Below are 22,031 nucleotides of genomic sequence, written 5' to 3'. Positions count from 1 at the left end.
CGGCATGCCGAGGCGCCTGGCTCTTATTTGCCAGCTCTGCTCTGGCAACTGCCTTTGTTAGTTGCAATATTCTAGCATGGAGCTGGTCTCCAAGGCAATGGTAAAGATCACATCTCCTCATCAAGGCAAATTACAAGAACAGCACATTAAGGTTTTCCTTTGGTATTTTAATCCTGTCTCCTTGGAGCTTTTATTTTTAGACTAGATATAAGGAAGAACTTTTTTACAATGAGGGTGATGAAACAAGCCCCATCCCTGGAAACATTCAAAGTCAGGTTGGACTGGGCTCTGAGCAACCTGATCTGGCTGAAGAGGGAGAGTTGCAGGGAGGTTGGACTAGGTGACCTTCAAAGGTCCCTTCCAACCCAAACCATTTTATGATTCCTGTAAAGTAGCAATGTCACTTGTTTTATAAAAGATTATCCTTAGTTCATCAGAGGTGGATCGCTGACAGAGAGCAGAGCTCTCCAACATCTTGACAGTCTTTGTGAGAAGAGAGACAGGGCCTGTCTTGCAGGAGTGGAGTCATGGCTGCTGCATGGATCACATCTGTGCTTTGCAGGGTCCATGCTCCAAACGACTGGGAAGGGTCAGAGGCATGGCTTACCCTCCAGTAGCATGACAAACAATGTTTACATAGGCAGATGTGCTAAATACACTGTCACAGAGCACATTTAAACCAAGTTACATTAATTATTTTCTAGTAGGTAATGCTTTTGCCCAAGACATTTGGAAAGGCTTTTGAAAAATGCTTACCCGTACCTAAGCACAGCAGCTAAGAGGGTAAGAAAAATAGAGGGGAATTGATTTGACAGATAAGTAACCTCAGGGGTGGGAGGAAAGACAGCTCATGCTGAGAGTGCAGAGCCTTGGCAGGTTTGGAAATCCATTCCTTTGTGTCCCGCGTCACTCGGATATCCCTCAAATGCACACGCATCTCCTCAGCATTGCCCATAGCACGGGTAATATTTTTCTCCATCGCAGGCATGCTGCAAGGATTAATTCCTTCGTGGTTCTTTCAAACACACAGAAATGGAGGAGGAGCTCTGCAGATTGCCTATGGCTGGGTGGCATACAGCTCCTCGGGGAGCAGCATTGCTGAAGGGGCATGCGTTGCAAAAGCCAAAACAAGCAATATTGCCTATTCTAATAATTTAGAAGTCAAGAGTCTGGCTTACAAAATTATGATAGTTTAAAAAAAATAAAAATCAAAAAGGCCCTCAAGCAGCATGTTTTCTCTCTGTGTAACTAAACTTCATGGTATGCAACGATGATATTTTCTTATGTCCTTTAACTATGTGAATTGGAAACTATTATTTTATTTTTTTCAAATGAAAGCTAAGATGCTCACAAGTTGTCATGCATCTCATCTAGGTAGTAAAGACTTTGAGAAGCAAACCACATGTCATGAGACTCAGGCTGAAGCTGCAGGGGCAGCCAGTTTTGGAACGTTCTAGCGCAGTGGAACAGGATTTCCATTGCCAGTTGACTGTAGGGGTTAGAGATACTTGAGGCTCCAAAGCTTAATCCCTGTTAGAGCCCTGACAAAACTGATCTTATATGAGAAGCCTTAAAATCTTTATTGCTGTTCCATGTGTTGTTGAGTCCAGAAGCAGATCAGCAGGCACTGAAATAGCCAGCAGAGTGAAAAGATTCAGTGAGGAAATTCGTCCTATAGGGGCACCTTAATTCTAAACGTTTACAACTCTGTTTAATTATATTTTAATTATATAGCGGCCAGAATGTTTTATGGTGGCAAGAACTTAATAAATGTGATTATTATCAGAAGTTTAACAAGTAACAGCTTCAGACTTTATCCCCAGGAAAAAATGTGTTTCTGTATCCCAATTCATTAAATTAACGTAATATATTTGTAGCTGGATTTTTAGTATCTATGTCTATATTTATCTATCTGTCTCATCTGGCTTCAATATCACTGAACTGTAGAGATGATCAAAGGCAAAATTAGAATGGTAAAGCTAGGGTCTCATTTGAAATATTGTCTTTCCAGGTTGATATTTTTCCAGTCCTTCTGCCAGCAGTCTCAGGTCTGCATCGTCTATTTAAATTGTCATCTCATCTAAGTGCAAATCTTGGCCCAAGCCAAGGCCATCTGTTGTTGGGTAATAGCTGTGATTAATTCTGCCTCTGGTCGACATTCATGCTTATGGGCCAGATGCTGACTTGTAAGATTTTATTTTATTCATTTTCAGTTTTATACCATGTGTCAATATCACAAACAGTGTGTTAATTTTAGATATTTTTGCCTAGTGTTGAAAATTAGGGATGAGTAATAGCATCGCACACCCCTCTAGGATGCAATTCAGCACACTTCAGAACAGGATAGGACAAGAGAAAATATTTTACGTGTTAGAAATACATTCAGTGTTTCTAAATGTTTAATTTCTTCCCAATCACTAATCCGTACAGTCATTTATGTTACCTGTAAATAATTAGGTATTGCTAATAAAAATTGTGAACTATTTGAAGACTTTTGGGCTCAAGAATGTTGTCGGTAGCTAAACTGTAGGCAAAATATTTATGATACTCTGCAGCATACCCACTGTTACCTTTGCCTTCAATGTAGAATGAGGGTAGTTATGAGACTTTGCAAGTTAGGACTGATTGTCAAAGGGACTCCTGCATGTAAAAGATAAAGATTATTAGGGAGACAGATAAATTTCCCTAATTCCAGATTTTAAAAAATAACTTTTTGTAGTGGAGATGGGCAGTATCCAACTTCCAGACAATCTGCATCTTGCACATTAGTTCCTGGTAGCAGTTTGGATTTACAGCTGCCTGGCTTTTCACACGTCTGCCTTCTCCAGAGTTGGTGTTGAAACACTGAAGAGTTGTGCAGCAGCTCTAGAATGTGTTTGGATACTCAAGTGCGAGTGAAAATGACTTAATTGTCTCACTATCTGCTGTGGGAGCAGAAGGTTCTGGGTCTTCCCTCTCAACTGTTCACAATGCTCTAGCAAAACAGGTGAATTGATACATGAAGCTACCACTTCACTGTGTAGTTTTAGGAGACATGTCAGAGTCTGGAAACTATGGGGGAGCTAATTTTAATATCTTAGGTAGCAGAGCAACTTCCTTGAAAATGGTTCCCTATGCACTTTGTTTCAGATCCAGTGAATTGATCTTGTTGGGTTGTGTTTGGAGGGATTGCTAGTAACAGTGTGTGGCTGAGCAGGATGTGTTGGGCCTGCCATGGTTAGTGTACAAGAAGTTCACTTCATTAGGTTAGATTGAATATAATATTGGCACTTTATATATCTGTCTTCCTTCTTATATTCCTTTGATTTTGAGTGATTGTGATCTAGAAAATAATGTTCCTTTTATTTCTCTAAGTCAGGAGAAGACAACTGTGGGATTCATTTAATACAGCTTGAGGTGTCTGGATGTTGGTTGACCAGTCTGAACTAGACCTCATTCTCATTATAGTCTCTGGAGAGCAGCAGGCTTTTCTGGAGCTCCTGTTACCTCCAGTGCTGTCTTAGTATGGAGTGAGATACCTGCTGGAGTTGCCTGCTTCCATTGGCTGATCTACCAGAAAATGACTTGGTGTTTTTGTTTTAAGAGAGAATTATAAGGAAGGAGAGTAGATAGTGGTGAACTGCTCATTTCTTCTTTGCAGCTCTTGAAACATCATTCACAGAAGTCTAAAATTAGTTGCAATTAAATCTAACTCCTGGTATTTGGGGGAGAGGGGGAGAGCAAGGAGTAGGGAGAAAGGCTTCTAGGTGAATTTTACATCTCATTTTCAGTGCAAGGTTTAGAATAAAGTATTGTTTTCCAGCAGATCAATTTGGTGAAATTTGAACTTGCTCAGCAGTATTAGTGCATAGTTTGGCTGCGTTGCAGTCATGGAAATGAAATTTTTTAACTGCAGAGACAGTTTGAGCCAAATCTTTGAATTGAACCATGGTGGAGGAGATGCAGAGCTTTTAAAGGCCAACTCTGAGGTGTTTGCACTGCCTCTGCAGTTACCACACGACTCTTATGCGAAGTTGGTACTGCCAGTACCTGTCTTGGTGACTGCAGAAGGGGCATCAGAGGATCATTGAAATGGGTAGAGGAAACTGCTGGTGGTGTTTAGCTCAACTTTCTCCTTCAAGTGGAACTGTTGCTCACAGTAGATAAGGGCAGCCATGGCTTTGTGTAGCTGGGTCTTGGAAACCTCCAAGATCCCCTAGCTCTCTGCTGACCTGTTCCAGGTTTGCACCACGCTCTGAGTGAAAAACTGTTTATGAACGTTCAACCTGAACACCCCATGGTGCAGCCAAGAAGGGTAATGGTACAGGAGGTACCTGAGGAATTTTCCTTATTTTGTTGCTATCCAGAAATTTGGCATTTCTGTCATGACACTGCTGTTTATTTCTGTAGAGGTACTGCAATTAGAAAGTGTTTGTGATAGTTCTTAATACATTTTATACATACAGTAAATAAAGGTGCTGTTATAAACAAAATGAAGCCAGCATCAGTTAATGTACCAATCTTCAGCTGTGTTAGCAAAAGATAGTAGTCACTTGTAATGATTCACAGGGGATCATCTATGCAGTCCTTGCGTTTTGCTAGGTAATGATGTGGACTCTCAGAAGCATTGAAAAAGGAAAAAAAGAGGATAAGCATTTTTTAAGCTATATTAAAAATAATCATCAAACCATGACAAGGATATTGTTACAAAATGTAGTTTTAATGGACATCTTATCTTTGGCCTGTTCCCTTGGGAACATTGAATTTCAAGAACAGTTTTTCTGTAAAGTTCATTGTCTTACTGAGTGTTGTCTTAATCTCAGTGGCTCAAAAATTAAATGGGAATTACATATGTAGTCTGAGAATTATACCAGAGTGGTTTTGTAATTTTGGTACTAAGATGTTTTTAATTACAGTCATTTATTGAAGTAATGTTTTCTTCTTGTGGTCAGTCATTTGGTTTTTGGGGGGATTTTTTTAGTGGGAAGAAAGGAGAGTGATATTTCTGCAGTGTATCTACAGAATATCTTGATATATTTAACACTTAACTTTGTGTTTAACTCAGTTCTCTGAATCTTAGACATAACAATGTAGTGTTTAGGTATTTCAATGGAGAAAATACAGTTACCCTGACATTAAGAAGTTAACAACTGTGTCCTGAAGGAAGTCCAATTCAGTCCGCTAAAAAGATAACCTTGGCCAAAAGCATGAGATGTTTGTGTGCCCGTTCTTACCCTTTAACCAGGGAGATGCAGAGCTGCATGTAAAGTTTGAGTGCTGGGTTTGTAAAATATCGTGGGAATTTTACAAATGGGAAAGCATGAAATGAAATGAGAGCATCCAACTTGCTTCCACTTTTTAACCATGTGAGATAGATGCTTGCTCTTGAAAAGTGAAAGGCAGATGTTTGGATCTGGTTTTAGGACAGTTGCAAAAACCTTTTACTGAGTTGGTCTCCACATGCTTGACATGGTGGCATGTACCAGCTTTCATTCTTCTCAGAGATGCTGGGGGTGAATTTGGCATTGCTGGGATTAGAGAGTAGCAAACACAGAGGCTGGGAAAATAAAGCTTTCAATTAATTCTTTGGGACCTGGAAAAGATACTTGGTGATCGGCAGGTTTTTGTTTCACTTAGAGCCTGCGTTTTGAACTCGATTTTTCAATTGTATAAACACAGTCCTTTGTTCTTAATGACTAAGAGAGCAAATCTATTTCCCTTACAATGCCCAGTGCGTACTGAGACGGTGCAGTGAAGCAGCCTTCTGTTAGGGAAGCCAGTCTTTGAAAGGCATGGGAAGCTTCCCTCACCCTTAGTAGTCTGTCTTTGGTCCATCTAGATCAGCATAGCGCAATACTATGGGAGATGACTGGACTGGCACTTCATGTGCTGCTACTTCTGTTGATAAGGGAAGAACCATATTTTCCCAGACTGCAAGTTGAGCAATTTGAGTTCAGCAACAGCAAAAAAAAAACTGAAGAAAGGCTGCATTTTTCCTTGCAGGTCAGGTCTGTATCCAGAGCATCTCCTGCAGATGCAGCTTCCACTGCTAAAGCCCAGGGTAGTTGGTTAGAACACTGCTGTCCTTCAGCAGCACCCAGCCACCTCACAGTTCAGATAAGCTACTGAAACGCAGCTTTGCCATCAAACCTCCCTGGTAGGTTTTGTCCGCAGAGCTCATATTTCACATCCCATCACAACCAGGACTGATAGAGTCCTACTGCCCGAGGCATGTGGTGTACAGCTTGACATAGATGCAGCAAGATGGCATTTATATATAAAGCAGACAGCACTGCAAGTGAAGGCTCCAATTCAGCAGAGCCCTTAACCACATGTTTAAATATCATTGAAGTCAAGTTAAATTACTTTAATCATATACATAAGTGCTCTGTTGAATGAGGGCCTAATAGTAGTTTCCATCTCTTTCCACATGATCAAGGCTTTTTCATGTTCTGCTGCATGCGACAGAGCTTTCTTCTCAGTTACAAAGCATGAGCAGTTGCTGTGACTTTTGGAAGACTCTCTCAACAATTTGAATTTGCTAAGCTGTCGTAAATAGTTCTATGTGGAGAATGCTTGTAAGACAGAATGGACAGGAATTTTCCCAGCTCTGTACTTCCCGGGTAGATTTAACACATATTCTCCCCTGTTTTCCAGGACCACCTGTTACTGCCAGCCACCACACATAACAAGACCACAAGACCAAAAATGTCTATAGTGTTGCCAGCTGTAAACATCAATGGTAAGTCCAAAACATGAAAGAGAACGATAGGAGAATAATTTCAAAGAGATATGCCTGACTTGTACTTGGAAACCAAGCTTAGAACAAATATCTGTTGTTACAGCTTTGAAAAAGAAGTCAGACTGGTCATTACTGGGCCTTAGTTGCCAGGGTCCCCGCTGGAGCTGGGGTGCTGGCAAATCACCAGTGCCTGGTGACCGAGACTGTAACGAAAGGCTGTGTGACTTGGCCAGCAGTTCTGCAGTATCTCATTCTAGCTCCTTCAAGGACAGGGGTGGTGCCATCCAGTCCCGGTGATTTGTACACATCTGATGAAGGATTACTTGAATGTGATCTAGCTTCTCTAACTTGGTGGCTACAGAGATCCCATCAAGTATGGAGACTGTCCTCATCCTCTCATTTGGGTTCCTCCTACGCCTGCTTAGCAGGGCAAATTCCTTGGCCTTACTGGTTTGTTAGGATGCTGACTGCCTTCCCTCAGCTTCCTCAGCTGTTTACTGCTCTGTTATACAACACTCAGTGTGAGTGGGACCTCTCAGCACCACATGGTCAGGATTAATAATCATCATGTTACAGTGCTGCAGGACAGTAGAGAAAACAGCTACACACTAGGGGCACAGGCTTACTGGCGAACAGAAATGTCCTTGGTCTAGTCCCACATGAGAGACAGGACATGAACTGTATAAATCTATCATTAATTAATATGGGGAGGAACTGCCAAGTTAGGACATGTTTGGGGCACAGGGTCACTGTCACAGGCATCTAAAGCATCGTGAACCCTGTAACAGCATAAACTTTACTTATCTGTACATAATGCTTTTTTGAAACTTAGGTGTTTTACAGTACAAGTGAATCATAAACCCAAATGTTTTTGTTAAATTCAAGCATACAGAAAACATCTGATGATGCAAATTTCCATAAACTAAGAAAAAAGCTCAGGCTTTCAACACTTTGATAATTGCATTTTCCCATGCAGTAGAGTAAGACAAGTGTGATAATCTATAACCAGCTATCTTAGGGGAATTTTTATTAGATGTATCAGAATTATTTTTGGCATTTATCTGCATGGAACTTCCTTTTCATGTTCATTACAAAAATCCTTTTCTGGCTGAGCTGAATGATCACGTGCAAATGGGCACTTTATCACTTGAAGAACAAATGCTGTTTCTAAATTACAGAGTATTTGTTCTTAACATGTTACTGAGTCTTGTTTTACTTGAAATACTTTTCAGTTGTTGGAGTAAATGTAATTTGGAAAATACTCATAAGAATCCAGTGACAAATCTTATCCTTCATTAATAATGAAATATTGTGAAATTATAGTTACTTGAGTTCTTTGGGATTTTTCTTCAGAACATCAGCATAATCCAGGAAATAAAAAAATGTCCAGGGATTTGGGCAGAGATGTCGAAACAGATGAGACACAAGGATAGCATTAAGTAAACAACGGCATCAAACACTGCTTCCTGTGCACCACTCAGCCAGGTATTAGGAACAAAATTACAAGGGCCAGTAGGTAACTTGGCTTGATTTTTAATTTGATTATTAGTAGAATACCTGGAGGAGACAATTCCCTAAAAAGTTCTGCCTGGAGAAGAACCCATTTCACTCCTTTGAGAACATTGCTCCTCCACCCTATTCTGCCTCTGTGGGGACTGAGCACGTCCCGAACAAGCATCTGGAAGATAGCTGACAACAAATCTTCCCTCCCAGCTGTCTGCTGTTCTTTTAAGCCCACCTTAATTCTTTGTCCACCTGCAGAGAGCTGGCTGCTAGAAGAGGACAAGGCTCACTGGGAGGTACTCGCAAAATTTTCAGTGAAAGAACTTGTCCCCTCCTGGCTTTTCTTGTGCCTCGAACAGATCTCTGTGGAAGAAGGGAAACCTTTTCCACTGCGACTTACTTGCCCTTCCTTTTTGCTACCACAGCCCTGACAGAGGAGATGAAGGGAATGCAAGTGAAGTGGCCTTTCCTTTGGAACTTTTTCAGAACTTTTTCACTTGCTTTCTTCTGCAGGGTCTTTATTTGTCTGTGTACTAAAGTTTACCCATGACACTGCTTCCAAACATGAAGTAGCTTACAGTTCAGTCAAGAGCCCTTTGAACTGCTTGGACAGTCTTTTCCCAGCAGGACTGTCAGCCTTTTCTGATTGCACTTTGACTGCTTGAGTGCCTTCTGAGCTCTGCTGGAGACTCTGTCTTTAGTTGGCTGGAGCCCTTCCCACCACCAGCTGCAGGGCCAGAGAACAGGTACAGACAAAGACTAGGAAGTAAAATGGGTTATCAGTCGCTATCCTACGTGACTGCATGGAGGTTAATGACATGGTTCTGTGAGACTGACTGACAGTTTCACCAATGTACAAAGCAGAATCAAGTTTACAGTTTGAAGGGTTTTTCTTGGAGGGGGGAGTTGGGGTAAGCCTGGCCAGTGGCAGTCCTAGGGCTTTGCAGCTCATGGCACATCTCAACAGAAAAGTTTGTAGTAGATGGGTGTGTGAATGTGCACATGTCCATTTGATAAGATGGAAGTTTTAAGAGAACAGTATTGCACAAAGCAATAACAGTACATTATTAATTTTCATAATAAAAACTTGATAAAAACTATTCAGTTGTAGGTTGGAAAAGAGTAAAAATGACCATTACCTTGTAACTTTCATAGAATCATAGAATAGTTTGGATTGGAAGGGACCTTAAAGATCATCTAGTTCCAATCCCCCTGCCATCAGCAGGGACACCTTCCACTAGACCAGGTTGCTCAAAGCCTCATCCAGCCTGGCCTTCAACACTTCCAGGGAGGGGGCATCCACAACTTCCTTGGGCAACCTGTTCCAGTGAACTTTCTCCTATGTGCTCCTTCTCCTGGTATGCCCAAATCCCCCATGCCCCTCTGCAAGCATGAGGGTAAGCCACTGAAATCCCCACCAAGGGCTTCTGTGCAGGTGCACAGAAATATGTTTAAATACTGACATATGTTTAATATATTGATGTAAATATGTTTAAGTATTATTTTTTTTCCAAAAGTATATTAACTTATTACACACTGGTACATATATAATCCTCCCCCTCTTACCCTCTTTCATTCTTCCCCACCCTGTTCCAAGCCCCTTTCCAAGCTTGCTGGGCCACCCCTCCAGTTCACAGCCAGTTGCTTGCTGTCAGGTCCTCCATTTCTGCCTCCCCAGATACTCTGGCAGCCCTTTACCCTTCTCCCATTGCCCTGCTGGCTGCTGTCCCTCAGTACAGCTCTCCCCTTGGCCCCTGCAGCCAGCCATGCCCACATTTTGACCTGCCTCTGCCCAACGACAAAGCCCCAGCATTTGTGGACAAAGTAGTACTCACAGAAAATCTGTGTGATTGTGCCTAAGGACCTTAGAGTTGGTAAACCTGGAGAGGAAAAAAGCAGAACTGGGTAATCCTAGTCCCACTCTGTATGGTTTTGAAGGCACCATTGGTATGCCTTTACTGAGAGTTATTCCAAGAAGAAATATCTTGCAGTTTCTCATGGGAATGAAAGCCAACTGCAATTTACAGTTAAACTCCAGCTTTTGTTTTTAAGCAAGTCATGTTTGTTATGCTGGGTTGCAACTATTATTTTAGAAATCTAACTATGCACTTGAGACCAGTTAAGTCTCCAGTAGATTTCATTCCTAAATTTGCTTTTATTGTAATTCAGAGTCTTGTTGGCTTATTACACCAATTCTAAATTGACATATAGGCGGTGCCTTTCTTGAAGTTTAACTGAAAACATCTGCCATTAGCCTTCTATTTACTTAACTGATGTAAAAAATGCAGTGGGTTATAACATCGATCTTTGGATCAAAATAATCTGTAGAGTACAGCATAGCTAAGACACTCTTCCTACCCTAAGCACAAGCCTTTTGTCTCTGCAGGATGCCTGCAGCTTTGCAGTGCAGCACACACCACCAGTAGTCCTCTCTTTGCAGTGCACAAAAGTGAGAACATATGTGCAGTCATTCCGTGTAGGAGACGGCGTTCAACATTTGGCCCTAGAAGCCACTTTCATTACTGCATTTCTCCCTGGGATCAGGTTAGGTGCTCTCACAGCTTGTGCTTCCTCTTGGTAGGAGCAGCTGTAAATGCCTTTGTAGGTGTGTACTCACCGTGGGTGCTGGTGGCCTTAGCAGCAGCACAAAGACCAAAAAGGCCTTTTATATTCTTAGGATCACTGTGCAAAACAGTTCCCCATATGTGAAAGTCCTTCCATCATTTTCTGTCTCTAAACTGAGGGCTGGTGGCTGCACTATCAGCCAGACAAAAGTGAGAGACCTGATGGGAAATGCCCTGGTGAGATCTGAGGCTCATTTTCTGGGCATTGGCAGCCATGACAGAGAGAGTTTTGGGGTTGTTTTTTTACAAATACTCTGGATAGGTCCTTAGTCTAATGTCACGCAATGGGACTTGTCTTCAGTCTGCCTTTAAGGTAGCTGTTTGTGTGCCTGGCCCTCTATAACTTGTATGTTCCTGGATTCTGAAGGAGCCCTGTTCTCTTAAGGGTTGATTTTTGTCATGAAACACAAAAGCAGTCTCCTAAAGGCAGAAATTTACCGTAAATGGGATGGTGAGTTTTGCCAAGTCCATGTGCTCTGTTGTGTTGGCCAGCTTCTGATCATGACCACTTCCCTCAGCCTTCCTTCTAGCATCCATCATCATACTGATGTAACAGACTTCAAAAGTGCTCTGAAATAATACACGTTCTAATTAAAATGGTCAATAACAAATCTAGTGGTAAGACTTTTTGATCAGAACTGGAGCAATTTCTGCCATCAAGCAGCATGATTATTTGCATGCAACTACAAAGAACCTTCTCCCAACTGACAGCCATGTGCAAGCCACTCACAGATGTCCAAGGCTGGTAGCAAATTGTCTGTGAAAAATCCATAAAGCAAACAGAACCCACACAGGCTGAGAAGAAAAATAAAAGCAAAAGCTCTTTGGGAAGTGACAATGTTCTATAAGTTCCCATGTCTTGGGGTTGAATAAATAAAGTCTCCAACTTCCTCTGCCTTTCAGGGTCAAGCAAACAAAAGATGCCATTTCCCTCTTTTGGAGTAAGAAGCAGAATTCCCAGTCAGTCATCTGAGGGACCCCGTCAAGGAGGGTCTACAACAATACATACCACTTAATGGCAGCTGACTTCCCTGAAGGTTGCTGCTTAACATTTTGGGTAGCCTTCTCTTTCACTTTGAACAGTTTCAGAATGGTTTCCAGGAGACTAATGGCCCCAGCTATCTCTAGCTGTTGTTGGTTCATTCTTCTCTTGGCACTTAGAAGCTAAGTCTTAGGCCCTGTGGCTCCCTCTCACAGCTGCTGTCCTTGACCCCAGATGGAGAAGCTCATGCAACTCTAGTAGGTACAGAGGACACATCTCTTGGCTACACAAGCATCATCTGTAGATGCACTTCCCTCACTGTTTCTGATTTTATATCTGGATTTAGCAGAAAGTGCTGAGTATTCAGCGCAGCCTTACAAGCTACAGTGTATGAGCAGAACGCTCTGGAAGCTGTGTATGTAGGATTACAGCCTGTCTGTGAGATGAAAGAAGAGTGGCTGCTAAGGGTTTTTGAGAATCCTTCAAAGCATCAATACCTCTAAAGTACTATGTAGGAAAATATATCTTGAGTGTCTCCATGCTGTAACTCTACAGGCTATTTTGAAAGTGCCACCTTTCAGCTTCTCGAACTGCCAGTTGAGGAATGAAAGTAGTTTGGTGAAGCCTGACCAGAAAATCAGAGCCATGGTTAGCTCTTGGTTATACCTCGCTGCAATAGCCGATTACTGAGCCTGGACTGAGAAACAGGGAGAGTCTGCTATCTCCTGTGTGCAGTCATGGACAAGCAGCATGTCAGGTTACTGTGGTTCTGCTGTAATTAGGATGTTTTGCTAACGTCATGGATGTACTTCAGCTCTTGTGCTCATGTAACGCTGTGCTGTAGAGGTCAGGATTGAAATCATGGCAGAATGTATTTTATCAAGGAATTTTAACAACAGATTCTAGTCATATTGTAAGATGCTGCTATTCTCACTCCTCTTCTCTTTTCAAAGTGATGTGGAAGTGTAGTTTATCAAAACAGAATACCCAGAACTTTCCTACATTTCTTTGAACATCTGAATTGATAATTGCCTTGATTCAAACTTAAATAGAAGGTTTCAACAGATTTTGTTGTCTTTGAGTGACTTTGCTCTCCCCAACCATTGTCTGTTAATAGATGTTGTCTTTGATAGGAAGGAGAAGATTAAATTACTCAAAAAAGTATGAAAGAAATCATGCAAGAATCTGTGCACAAAAGTAATGGAATCTGTGTCACTTGAGTTCATGTTTGTTTAGTTAGACAGGAAACGATCAAGAAATGAAATCATAAAGGCTTATTCCCCAATGACTTTTCATAACAAGCTGTTTACCTAAATTGCTAAATGAGTAACCTATTTTTATGTATTCAAAAGAACAGGAAGATGATTTCAGAGGATATTCTGTGCCTTTTCACCCCTTCGTTAATATGAAAAAGAACATCTCTTGGGTTTTGTGTGATAGAGCAGGCTGAGCCCCAGAGTGATTGGTCTTCCCTGTATGGACAGGATATATGGTACAGATGGCATTTTCTTGGGAACACGTTGTTCACAAAGGGGGTAGAGAATGAGTCATAAATTAATTGGACTTCATACTTAGTATTTCCAACACCAGTGTCAAGTTATTACACTAGATTGTTTTTTTTTTCCATATAAAAGACACATTTCTATAAAATCCACAAAGTAGAGTAAAAAAGAAACGCATGATATTAGCTGCCGGAATGGATACCAGTATGGAGCTGCAGAAGGAGCCAGATTCGGTTTAGAACTGAACATGTATGTGTCTTGCTGCAGAGACCCCATCTTCTAGGTGTTCATCAACCCTGGATGCTGATACTGCTGTGTAGGGATGCTCGCCCACCAAGCTTCACAGAGAGCACTGTGCCAAGAGCTGAGGTACAAAGCAAAGAGAAGGTTTTCATCCCCATCTACGAGATTACCGTTGCCATCTCAGCTACATGGAACTGTGTTTGTGCAGCACATCATAATTCTAGCCTCCAACCCAGCTCATCTGCCATGATACATTTTCAAAGGTTGTAAATTCAAGATTACATAATTCTTCTTGGTGTTAAATTATAGGTGGCAAACACAGTTTTATGTTTGTGATACAGAGGCCAACTCTGATTACTGGTAGCTCTTTATTTCTGCAGTGATCTGAAACATAATTATCCATAATGAGCTCACCCTGTAAAAACATAAAAAACTGCAACAGTGCTGGTAGGGGAGGTTCACATTTATGAGTTCTGTCTTGAGAACATTACTGGAGTAAATGTAGAGATTCGTAAAAACACAGCAATCAAAGATGGTCTCTTTCAGTGTTTGTATTGCAGTCTCTAAGGAGAGAGCTGCCAGTGGGGCCGGGAGGCCTTTGCCTTCTTCTTGTATCCCAGGTCTAGTCCTCCACACCGTGGGTTTCCTCACCTGCTCTGTCCAGGCCACCTTACCTCTGGAGTTTCCTGGTGTGCTTCCTGGGTGTCCTCTGGGCTTGATCCTTTGTAGCAGGATTGCTGTAGGAAAGTGTTTGAAAAATGCATCCTGAGCATCTGAAGAAGATTTTCAGTTTCAGTCACCCACCACTTCATTGTAAATCACGTGCCTCCATCCTGTCTTACTCTGTAGTAGCCCCAGGTGGAAAGACCATGGCATATCCCAGTACAGCACAAATGTCTTCTGGGTGAATGTGGATGAAGGAATGATTGCCAGCCCGAGCTGCCCCTCTCCGTGAGAAAGGAGGCACCTCTGTCTCAGAGCAGGGCTTGTACATTAAAGCTGTAAATCTGTTGCTGTAGCTGGGAAGCAGAAATCATTGAAGTGGATGTCTCCCTTTTATTAGTGTGCCGTGTTCAGATAGGCACTTTGCAGCATGTGTATATGATTTTTTTTTCATTAACTGCAGTGTTCAGATAGGCACTCTGCACCATGTGTGTATGTTTTGTTTTTAATTAACTGGCAAATGCACTGAATCAGAGAAGCTCATGTGGAGGGAAGTGCTGGCCTCACGCAGACAGGAGCTTCACAGGGATGGTGTTGAAAATACTCTTCTACGAGCAAGAGCCGATCACAGTATCTAAATAAATGAGGTAATTTTATGTATCCAAGTGAGACAGGTGGAAAATTCAGCTCACTCTTTGGATACCATCCACCCTATAAAGACATTTCGACTGTAAGTGAATACAGGCTCACACCAGCCTTTGCTTTTAAATCAGTGAGAAACTAACACTGGGATTCAAATGATATTGGGTGATAGAGAAGGTGTATGCCAATGAAAAAGTGACCCTGCCTCTTGAAAAAAAGAATGAAGTCAAATAGTGAAATTAATTTTATCAGTAAGTGCCTGCAGACTGAAATGGTGAAGTACATACTACAGTTCAAAGGTAAGGACAGAGTAAGACTAGGAAAACATATTAAAAGAAAAAACAATAGGGTAAAATGCTGACAAATGGTATGAAGATTGATTAAAGATTAAAAGCTCAGTGCAAAATTCTTTAAAAAGACCCTAAAAAATCTGCCAGGCTTAAGTAACACATTAAAATAGCATCATAGAAGTAAGAAGATACCTTTTAAACAATAGACATTGTAGCCAAATGAAGGAATAGAAAAAAAGAGCATGGTATCTGGCAGACTAAATGTTGAACCATAAGAAGTCAAGCCAGGAAAAGATATTGAGGAACAGTGTGCCTGAGGCATAAAAAAATAATAAAAACATTTTTCAGAGCATGCCTGCCAGGGAATCTCTAGTGCCTGTAGAGGACCAGGGTGTGAAAGAGCATTTAAAAGTTGAAGGAAAGAGAAAAAAGTTCTTGTGCTGGTGTTAACCACTGAGGCTATATAATTATCAGAAGAATGGCAAGTGACAATTGAGGCAAACTTTTTAAAAATGGCCTCAGGAACTGTAAAAAAATCAAGTCTCACTTTTGCACAAGCTGTGTGAATCTGTGAGAGTTGAGCACGCCTGGGAACATACGATGATGGGGAAGAGGTTCTGCAGAGGAAAGTCCGGCCTTAGTGCTGCATCACAGGCCTCAGCGGGATAGCGAGTGTGAGGATAAGGGCAGTCTCTTCAGCAGAATAACTTACTTGAGTGTTCAGAAAACTCAGAAAAAAAGTAGTTCTTCAGAAACTGCTAAAACAAGTTTTTGTGAGGCAAGAAGGCAGGCTCACTTGTGGATTGGTATCCCCCTAAAAGGTGTAAATGAAAGGTGGAAACAGATGGCAATAAAGAGGATGTTACCAGCAGACTCCCATGCAGGTCTGTGCTGGGGTCACTGCTCTTGCATCTCCGAGCACAGGCTGGAAGATCTTGGGAAGGAGTGAAATTCTGTTCAGCAAGTGAAACCTGGTGTGAAAAAAATGCAAAAGAATTTACATGGGAAAATGTTCCTGACTAAACATAACTGAGCTGTTACTGCTCAGAGTAGCTGCTGTGCATCCTTCCCCAAAGCTTCAGCTTGGACAAGGAAGAGAAGCAATATAATTTTTTAGAGAGGGAGTAGAAAGCAAAACATGAGCCATCTGTACAGCCCTGCTGAATCCCCATCATCAATGCTATGCACATTTGGTCAAAGATATTTATAGATATATAAAACAATGAAAGATGCAGGAGAAAAAGCAACAGGAATGAACATTAAGTGTAGCAGCTTTGCTACCACAGTGACTATTGAATTTGACAGCAATTGCTGAGTGAAGGGTTATGACAGAACCTGAAGAACTATGAATAGTGTAGATGAGGTGTCTGGGAAGCAGTTTTTTTCTGTTTTATATATCACCAAAAGTACATGCTTGCCCTCGCTTTTGCCTCTGCTGCTGGTCACTGTTAGAGGCAGAAGCACAGGTTGGATGGGACTTTGCTGCCAGGACTTTACTCTGTGCCTGTGCAGAACAGCCGTCCGTAGGCAGTACCAAGGCTAGAAAAGGAGAGCAGCCAGCCTGCCAGCGTAGCAGGAAAAGGAGGAGCTTGCTAGCATTTAAAACCAAAGGTAGCGTTGGGCCAGAAAGGTTTTCCAGCTCTAACAGCACCTGTGGGATTCTAGACCTGTGGTGGAGACCAAAGGGAACGTGGCTGTGCCTCCTGGCCCCTCCCTGCTGCACTCAGAGGGAGCAGTCAAGCCCTCCAGCCCTTGCTGTTGAAAGAAGTCTCTACCGGAATGCCTTTTTAGGCTGCTCTCCTGGGTGCAGTTATTTGTCTTGTCAGTGGGTCTGTCTGGGTTTGCAGGCTGTGTGGGGACTTTGTTTATGCTTTTTGTGCCTCCCAAGCAGTCATGGGATGGTTCTGCCTAACAGAGTTGCTCTCTCTCCAGCCTCTGGCTTCCACTCCTGAGAGAGCTTTCTGTGCAGCACAACTGCTTTGCCCCTTGTCTTTGTTTTCTCTTCTTTTTATTTTCTTTTCTTTCTCCCTTGTCATTAGCATTGCTGCAGCTGGTCAGGTTTCAAATATGGCCATCCTGGGGCAATGATACCCTGCCAACGACAGGCATATGCACAGCCAGTGCTGTCAAAAGTGTCTCAGTATTTCTGAGAAATAATCTACCTGAGGGAGCTTTAAATGATGTGCCTGGAAGGGTCAACACTGGTGATTCAGATCTTCTCTTCTTGAGATGGCCATTGGCTCCCTCTCCAAAACAACAAGAGCAACAACAGTAGATCCACACTCTCCTCTGTAGCTCATGCTCTTTCTCTTAGTGGGAAATGACTGTGCAGCATGAAAGAAAATTGGAAGGGGAGGTGAGAGATCAGGTGGGAAGTGGTCCCTGGAAAGAGCCAACTTTCCTTCCCTCTCTCTGAGACCTCCCAGTCTGGACCAGGTACTGCAGAGCACATCTGGCGCAGATCTGCCCCTGGCCACATTGACCTTTTCCAAAAATCACAGAGTGGTGTAAGCTAAGGGCATGTTGTGTTCCTCATGCACAGCCAGTGCCGATCTCTCCTGTGGCTCAGTTATTTATGCAGGAGGCCATAGAGAGCTTGTTTCCTCTAGTTTTCTTGCTTACCCCTCATGCCAGCATATATCCCTCTTGGATAGCCCCTGGCACCAGTGCTCCAACAGCTTAGACATGGGGAGAGACCCTGTCTCCTTGCTGTTGTCTCATGGCTCATCAACATGACTGATTATGTGGATCCAGTGTTTCTGACCATGGCCCTGTTCCTGTAGCATACAGACCCAGCCTGGCTCGCTGTTTGAGAGGTGCTAGGAGACCTGGAGAGCTGAAACGCCCAGGATCTCACTTAACCTGTGTCAGGGACCAAGGACAGCTGAGTCCACAGAGGTGAGGCCATTGCAACTGCTTTCTTTGGAAATAGTTCCAAGCAGGAATTTGATTTTAAAAAGAGAAGTTATTTGGGTCACAATATAACTTTCTCCCTTGCCTTAAATAATCCTGTCTAACAGGCAAATCTGTAAATGTTTTAGGAACCCTGCTGCGTTGTTGCAGTGAGTGTATTTTTAGTCTCTGTAGCTGTTACAGTAACACTGCTTCATTTATATACTTATTTGGTAGTGTATACCAACCCTTCAGATGGAAACGTTGTCCAGATGTGCTGGGTAGGACAGTCAGGGCTGCTCGGTGGTGATGAGATGGAAGATTGTAGAAGTGGCAGAGCAGAGAAAGCCCCCTGAATGATGTCTGGGGACAGCTGCAGCCCTTCCACAGGCCAGCCCCAGAGCTGTGTGCAGCCAGTGCCCTCGTCTTCTCCTGAAGCTTGTGCTTTCTGAACTCTGTGCTGCCCTAGACATAAGCTCTGTTTTGGACTAGGGAAGGTTACACTATAAATTGTTTGGGTATTTTGGTGATAAATTGTTATTTAAACCAAACTTCAGCATCGTCAGCTTGGCACAGCTCGCACAAAGCAACCAGGTACTGGAACTCATCTGGTGGGTCTTTGAAAGCTGCCTAGGTTCCTGTCCATGTGATAGATGGGGCTGCAGAAGGGGCTCCAAGTGTAAATTAACACTGACACTGACACTGACTTTGGAATCTGGTATGGCGAAGCCAGCTTTCTCTTTGGAACTGTGGAAAGTATAAAGGGCGTGAGTAACTGTTCAGCAAAGATGGTTTTTAAAGAGTTGATGGTTTTGTATCACCTTACGCAGCGCTAATTCCCTGGCACCTAACTTTGACATCAACTAAACTGGTTTCATGGATAGCAAATTCACTCCATGCTCTTGTGCAGAAGGAGGAGGTGATTCTCCAGCCTTACTGACAAACACAGGTGGTTAAAGTAAAGACAGGGCAATTGATTTCCCTCCCTGTATCTTACCAGCAGAAGTGAGGACATGTAGTCCAGATCTATGTGGTCAACACTAGCTTATCTGTATATTCAGTGAGCACAGTGTAGGAGTAGAGCCAGGCAGGTTCTGGACACTTTTACAAGCCACCTCCTAAGAAACCAGCCAATAGGTACATGGGTTATCTACTGCAAAGGCAGTTGGGGCCTTAGAGAAGAGTTTTAGGATTGGGGAATGTCAAATCAGTGGCCCAGGCTCTGAATTATACAGTATTGGTCTCACAGAGTATTTTTTGGGTAGTCCACTGTGGGACTGTCACAAGTAGCTGAAATTCATAGTTGATTTGGCAGAACAAAGCTCTATCAATGTCCCTAAGGCATGAGTACATCTTCAGAAAGCTGCAAAGCTCTTCCATGGTGGTTGGTTTCAGCCTTGAAACACTTCACAAGGTCAAGTGGCGTTTCAGGAGAACTCTGTTGCAGCCTCTCTGCAAATTGTGCAGTTTTCAAGACAAGCATTTTCCTGCAGCAAAGCAGCAAAAATAGTAAATTACCAGAATAACTTCTCAAAGATGGACATTTGAACATTCAGTTAATCGATACACATCAGAACTACTCAGGGGAGAAGGAGGACTTTGGTTTCATGGTCTTTCTAATAAGCCAGTTTTGAAAATCTGGTACTTCAAATATGAAGACAGTCTTCCATCATCTTCAGAAATTTGTAACAGTAGTTGTTACCCTCAACCTTATTTGCTAAATGTTTTTGGTTTGGACTGCTGACTTCAGCTTTCATCAATTGGGTCTTGCAACATGTTTGTTTTTAAGAGGAGCTGCCATAAACCCTAGAGAGCAGCACTGGGGAATGAGATTTCTGTTCCCTAGACCAAGCTCATGCTGGGAGCTGGGTACAGTCTGCGAGAGCCAGCGAGCCTCTTTGAGAAGGTGCAGTAGGAGAACAGCAATGCTTGGCACAATTACCTTTGCTGTTAATTTGAAATAGTCTATCATCTGAAGCACGGCTTTTAAACCTGTTAACAAATAATTAAGTGCAACACAGCGGTTTGGCCTGGGAAGGATAGCTTCTTAAGCCTCAGGCCGTATGAATGGCTGTATGTTCTGAACTTCAAAGAGGAGCAATAAATCTATTTATAAATCCAGACACCTCTACAGGAGATCCGTTCCTATGCTTTCGCTTATGTAATCCCACAAAACATCACTCATAGGTAATTCAACACAATAAACTTCAGAAACAATTCAGTGTCGGTGTTGCTCTGGGCTGTTAAGCAGCCTGGTGTAACACAGATTGGCAGCGCTGACCTTCCAGCCAGCAAACGAGCAGCGGCAGGAGGCAGCAGCCCTGAGCTGTCGGTCCTGCCTTCGGAGACACCCCTGCGGTGGGCTGTCAGCTGTGATGGGTGCGTGCTCAGGCACTGCAGTACACAGCTGACCTGACTGTTGAGAGAAAGCCCTGGTTACGTGCACTGACCCCTCCAGAGATCAGCCACATGCAACTGCCAAGCTCAGCGCTCGTCAGGGCATCTCTAGAAAACCCACCTCGTGCTCCATTGGTGTCTCACAGACGTTGGTACTGCTGGAAGGCCCCACGGAAGGGGTAGGAAAGAAAGCCTGATCGGGCTATTTTTGAAAGATTTGATGTGGGAATCACCAGGCAAAATTGCTGGCCTTTTCTGTGGATGAGATCAGACTTTGTGGTCCCCTGGAGAACTCACACCTCTACTCTGGATATTGCCCACTTGCTGACAAGGGATTAGGAGCAACACAGCTGAACATGTCCAGCTACTTAGCCATTGGATTTAAACTGACCATCAAGGAATCATGGCACCTTGATGAACCGAGGGCACTGGCTGGTGTGCATCCCTGCCCTGTGGCAAACGTCAACTCAGATCTCACTGAAGGGCTTTGCCCAAGTTGCACCGCCTTGTCTTTGTCACAAGCAAAGAGCAGATGGACAGTTGTCACAGCTCAGCTGATGTACATTGGGTTCTTTTGTGGACCTGGGAGTTGCAGTCTACCCTAAGGGGCTTCAGTAGTGAACAGGCACCTGCAGCTTACAGCAAAACAGAGAAGCAGGGCTGGAGGGACCACAGGCAACTGCGAGTGCCTGTGCTGGGGGAGGGTCAGGTGCCCCAGGTCTTGTCTGAGGGGTGGTCATCCAGCCTTTCCTTAAAGACTGCCAGTCACGGAGATCCTTTGGTCTCCCGAGGTAAATTCTTCCAGAGCTTATATTTCAGTATTGTTAGAAACTGGTCAAAGATGGATCTGTTTCTCTTTTGAAATTTAGCTGATCATTTCTAGTCCTGTTGTGCTGTTGGCTTATCCACAAGTGATCCTCTGCAGTCCTCCAGCTTTTTCTGTAATACTTCTGCCCAGCTCCGTTTTGTACGTGTGTTTTCCAATTCTCCTGAGTGTTGTACTTCACTCTGGCCTTGGTTGAAATGCAACCTGAAGATTTTGGACAGCTTCAGTCTTTTATCAAAATTGCAGTCTAATCCAATACTCCAAGGTGGTTGAAATCTCTCCAGTTTAGCATCTTCCAGAAATCTTGTAAGTATGCTCTCTATTCCTCATCCAGATCATGAAAGAGTTTGATGGCATCAAGCTCCGGACGGAGCCATGTGGAATCATTTTTGCAATGCCTTCCCCTTTGACAGTGAGTTAGTCTTTCCAAACATGGGATTGCACTGGCTGCATTTGGGTCACGTTTGCCTGTTGTTTTGCTGAGAGCATCATGTGGGCTGACACAGAGCATCAGCTCCTCCACCCTCTGGGCTGGGGTGGGCTGGGCAGGGCTCTCTGATGGTGGCCAGGCATCCTGGGGCTGGCACGGCTTTCAGACTGGCCCTTTCAACACAGCTGGTCCAGGTGCTTGGCAGCATCACCAAGCAGGAACTGCTGTCCTTGCAGAAAATCCCACCTCCTCTTCTAAGTCGGCTTGGTGCTGATGGTGGTGTGAAAGGCTGCTAGAAATGTCTGTAGTGGGAACT

General features: G+C 43.2%; 1 protein-coding gene across 1 annotated transcript in view; it reads left to right on the top strand.

Moving 5' to 3' along the window:
• ATF6 (activating transcription factor 6) overlaps positions 1-22,031 on the top strand; it is a gene marked incomplete at its 5' end in the record, with an annotated part of 77,652 nt that overhangs the window by 53,311 nt on the left and 2,310 nt on the right. The window contains one exon of the mRNA XM_029085797.1: positions 6,637-6,721. Coding sequence (XP_028941630.1) covers positions 6,637-6,721 — 85 coding nt within the window. The remainder of the gene's footprint in view (positions 1-6,636; positions 6,722-22,031) is intronic.

This window comes from Antrostomus carolinensis, unplaced genomic scaffold (genome assembly GCF_000700745.2).
Source record: "Antrostomus carolinensis isolate BGI_N321 unplaced genomic scaffold, ASM70074v2 scaffold22957, whole genome shotgun sequence".
Taxonomy (NCBI): Eukaryota; Metazoa; Chordata; class Aves; order Caprimulgiformes; family Caprimulgidae; genus Antrostomus; species Antrostomus carolinensis.
Note: the sequence above shows the minus strand (reverse complement) of the source record. Positions and strands in the feature narration are given on the sequence as shown.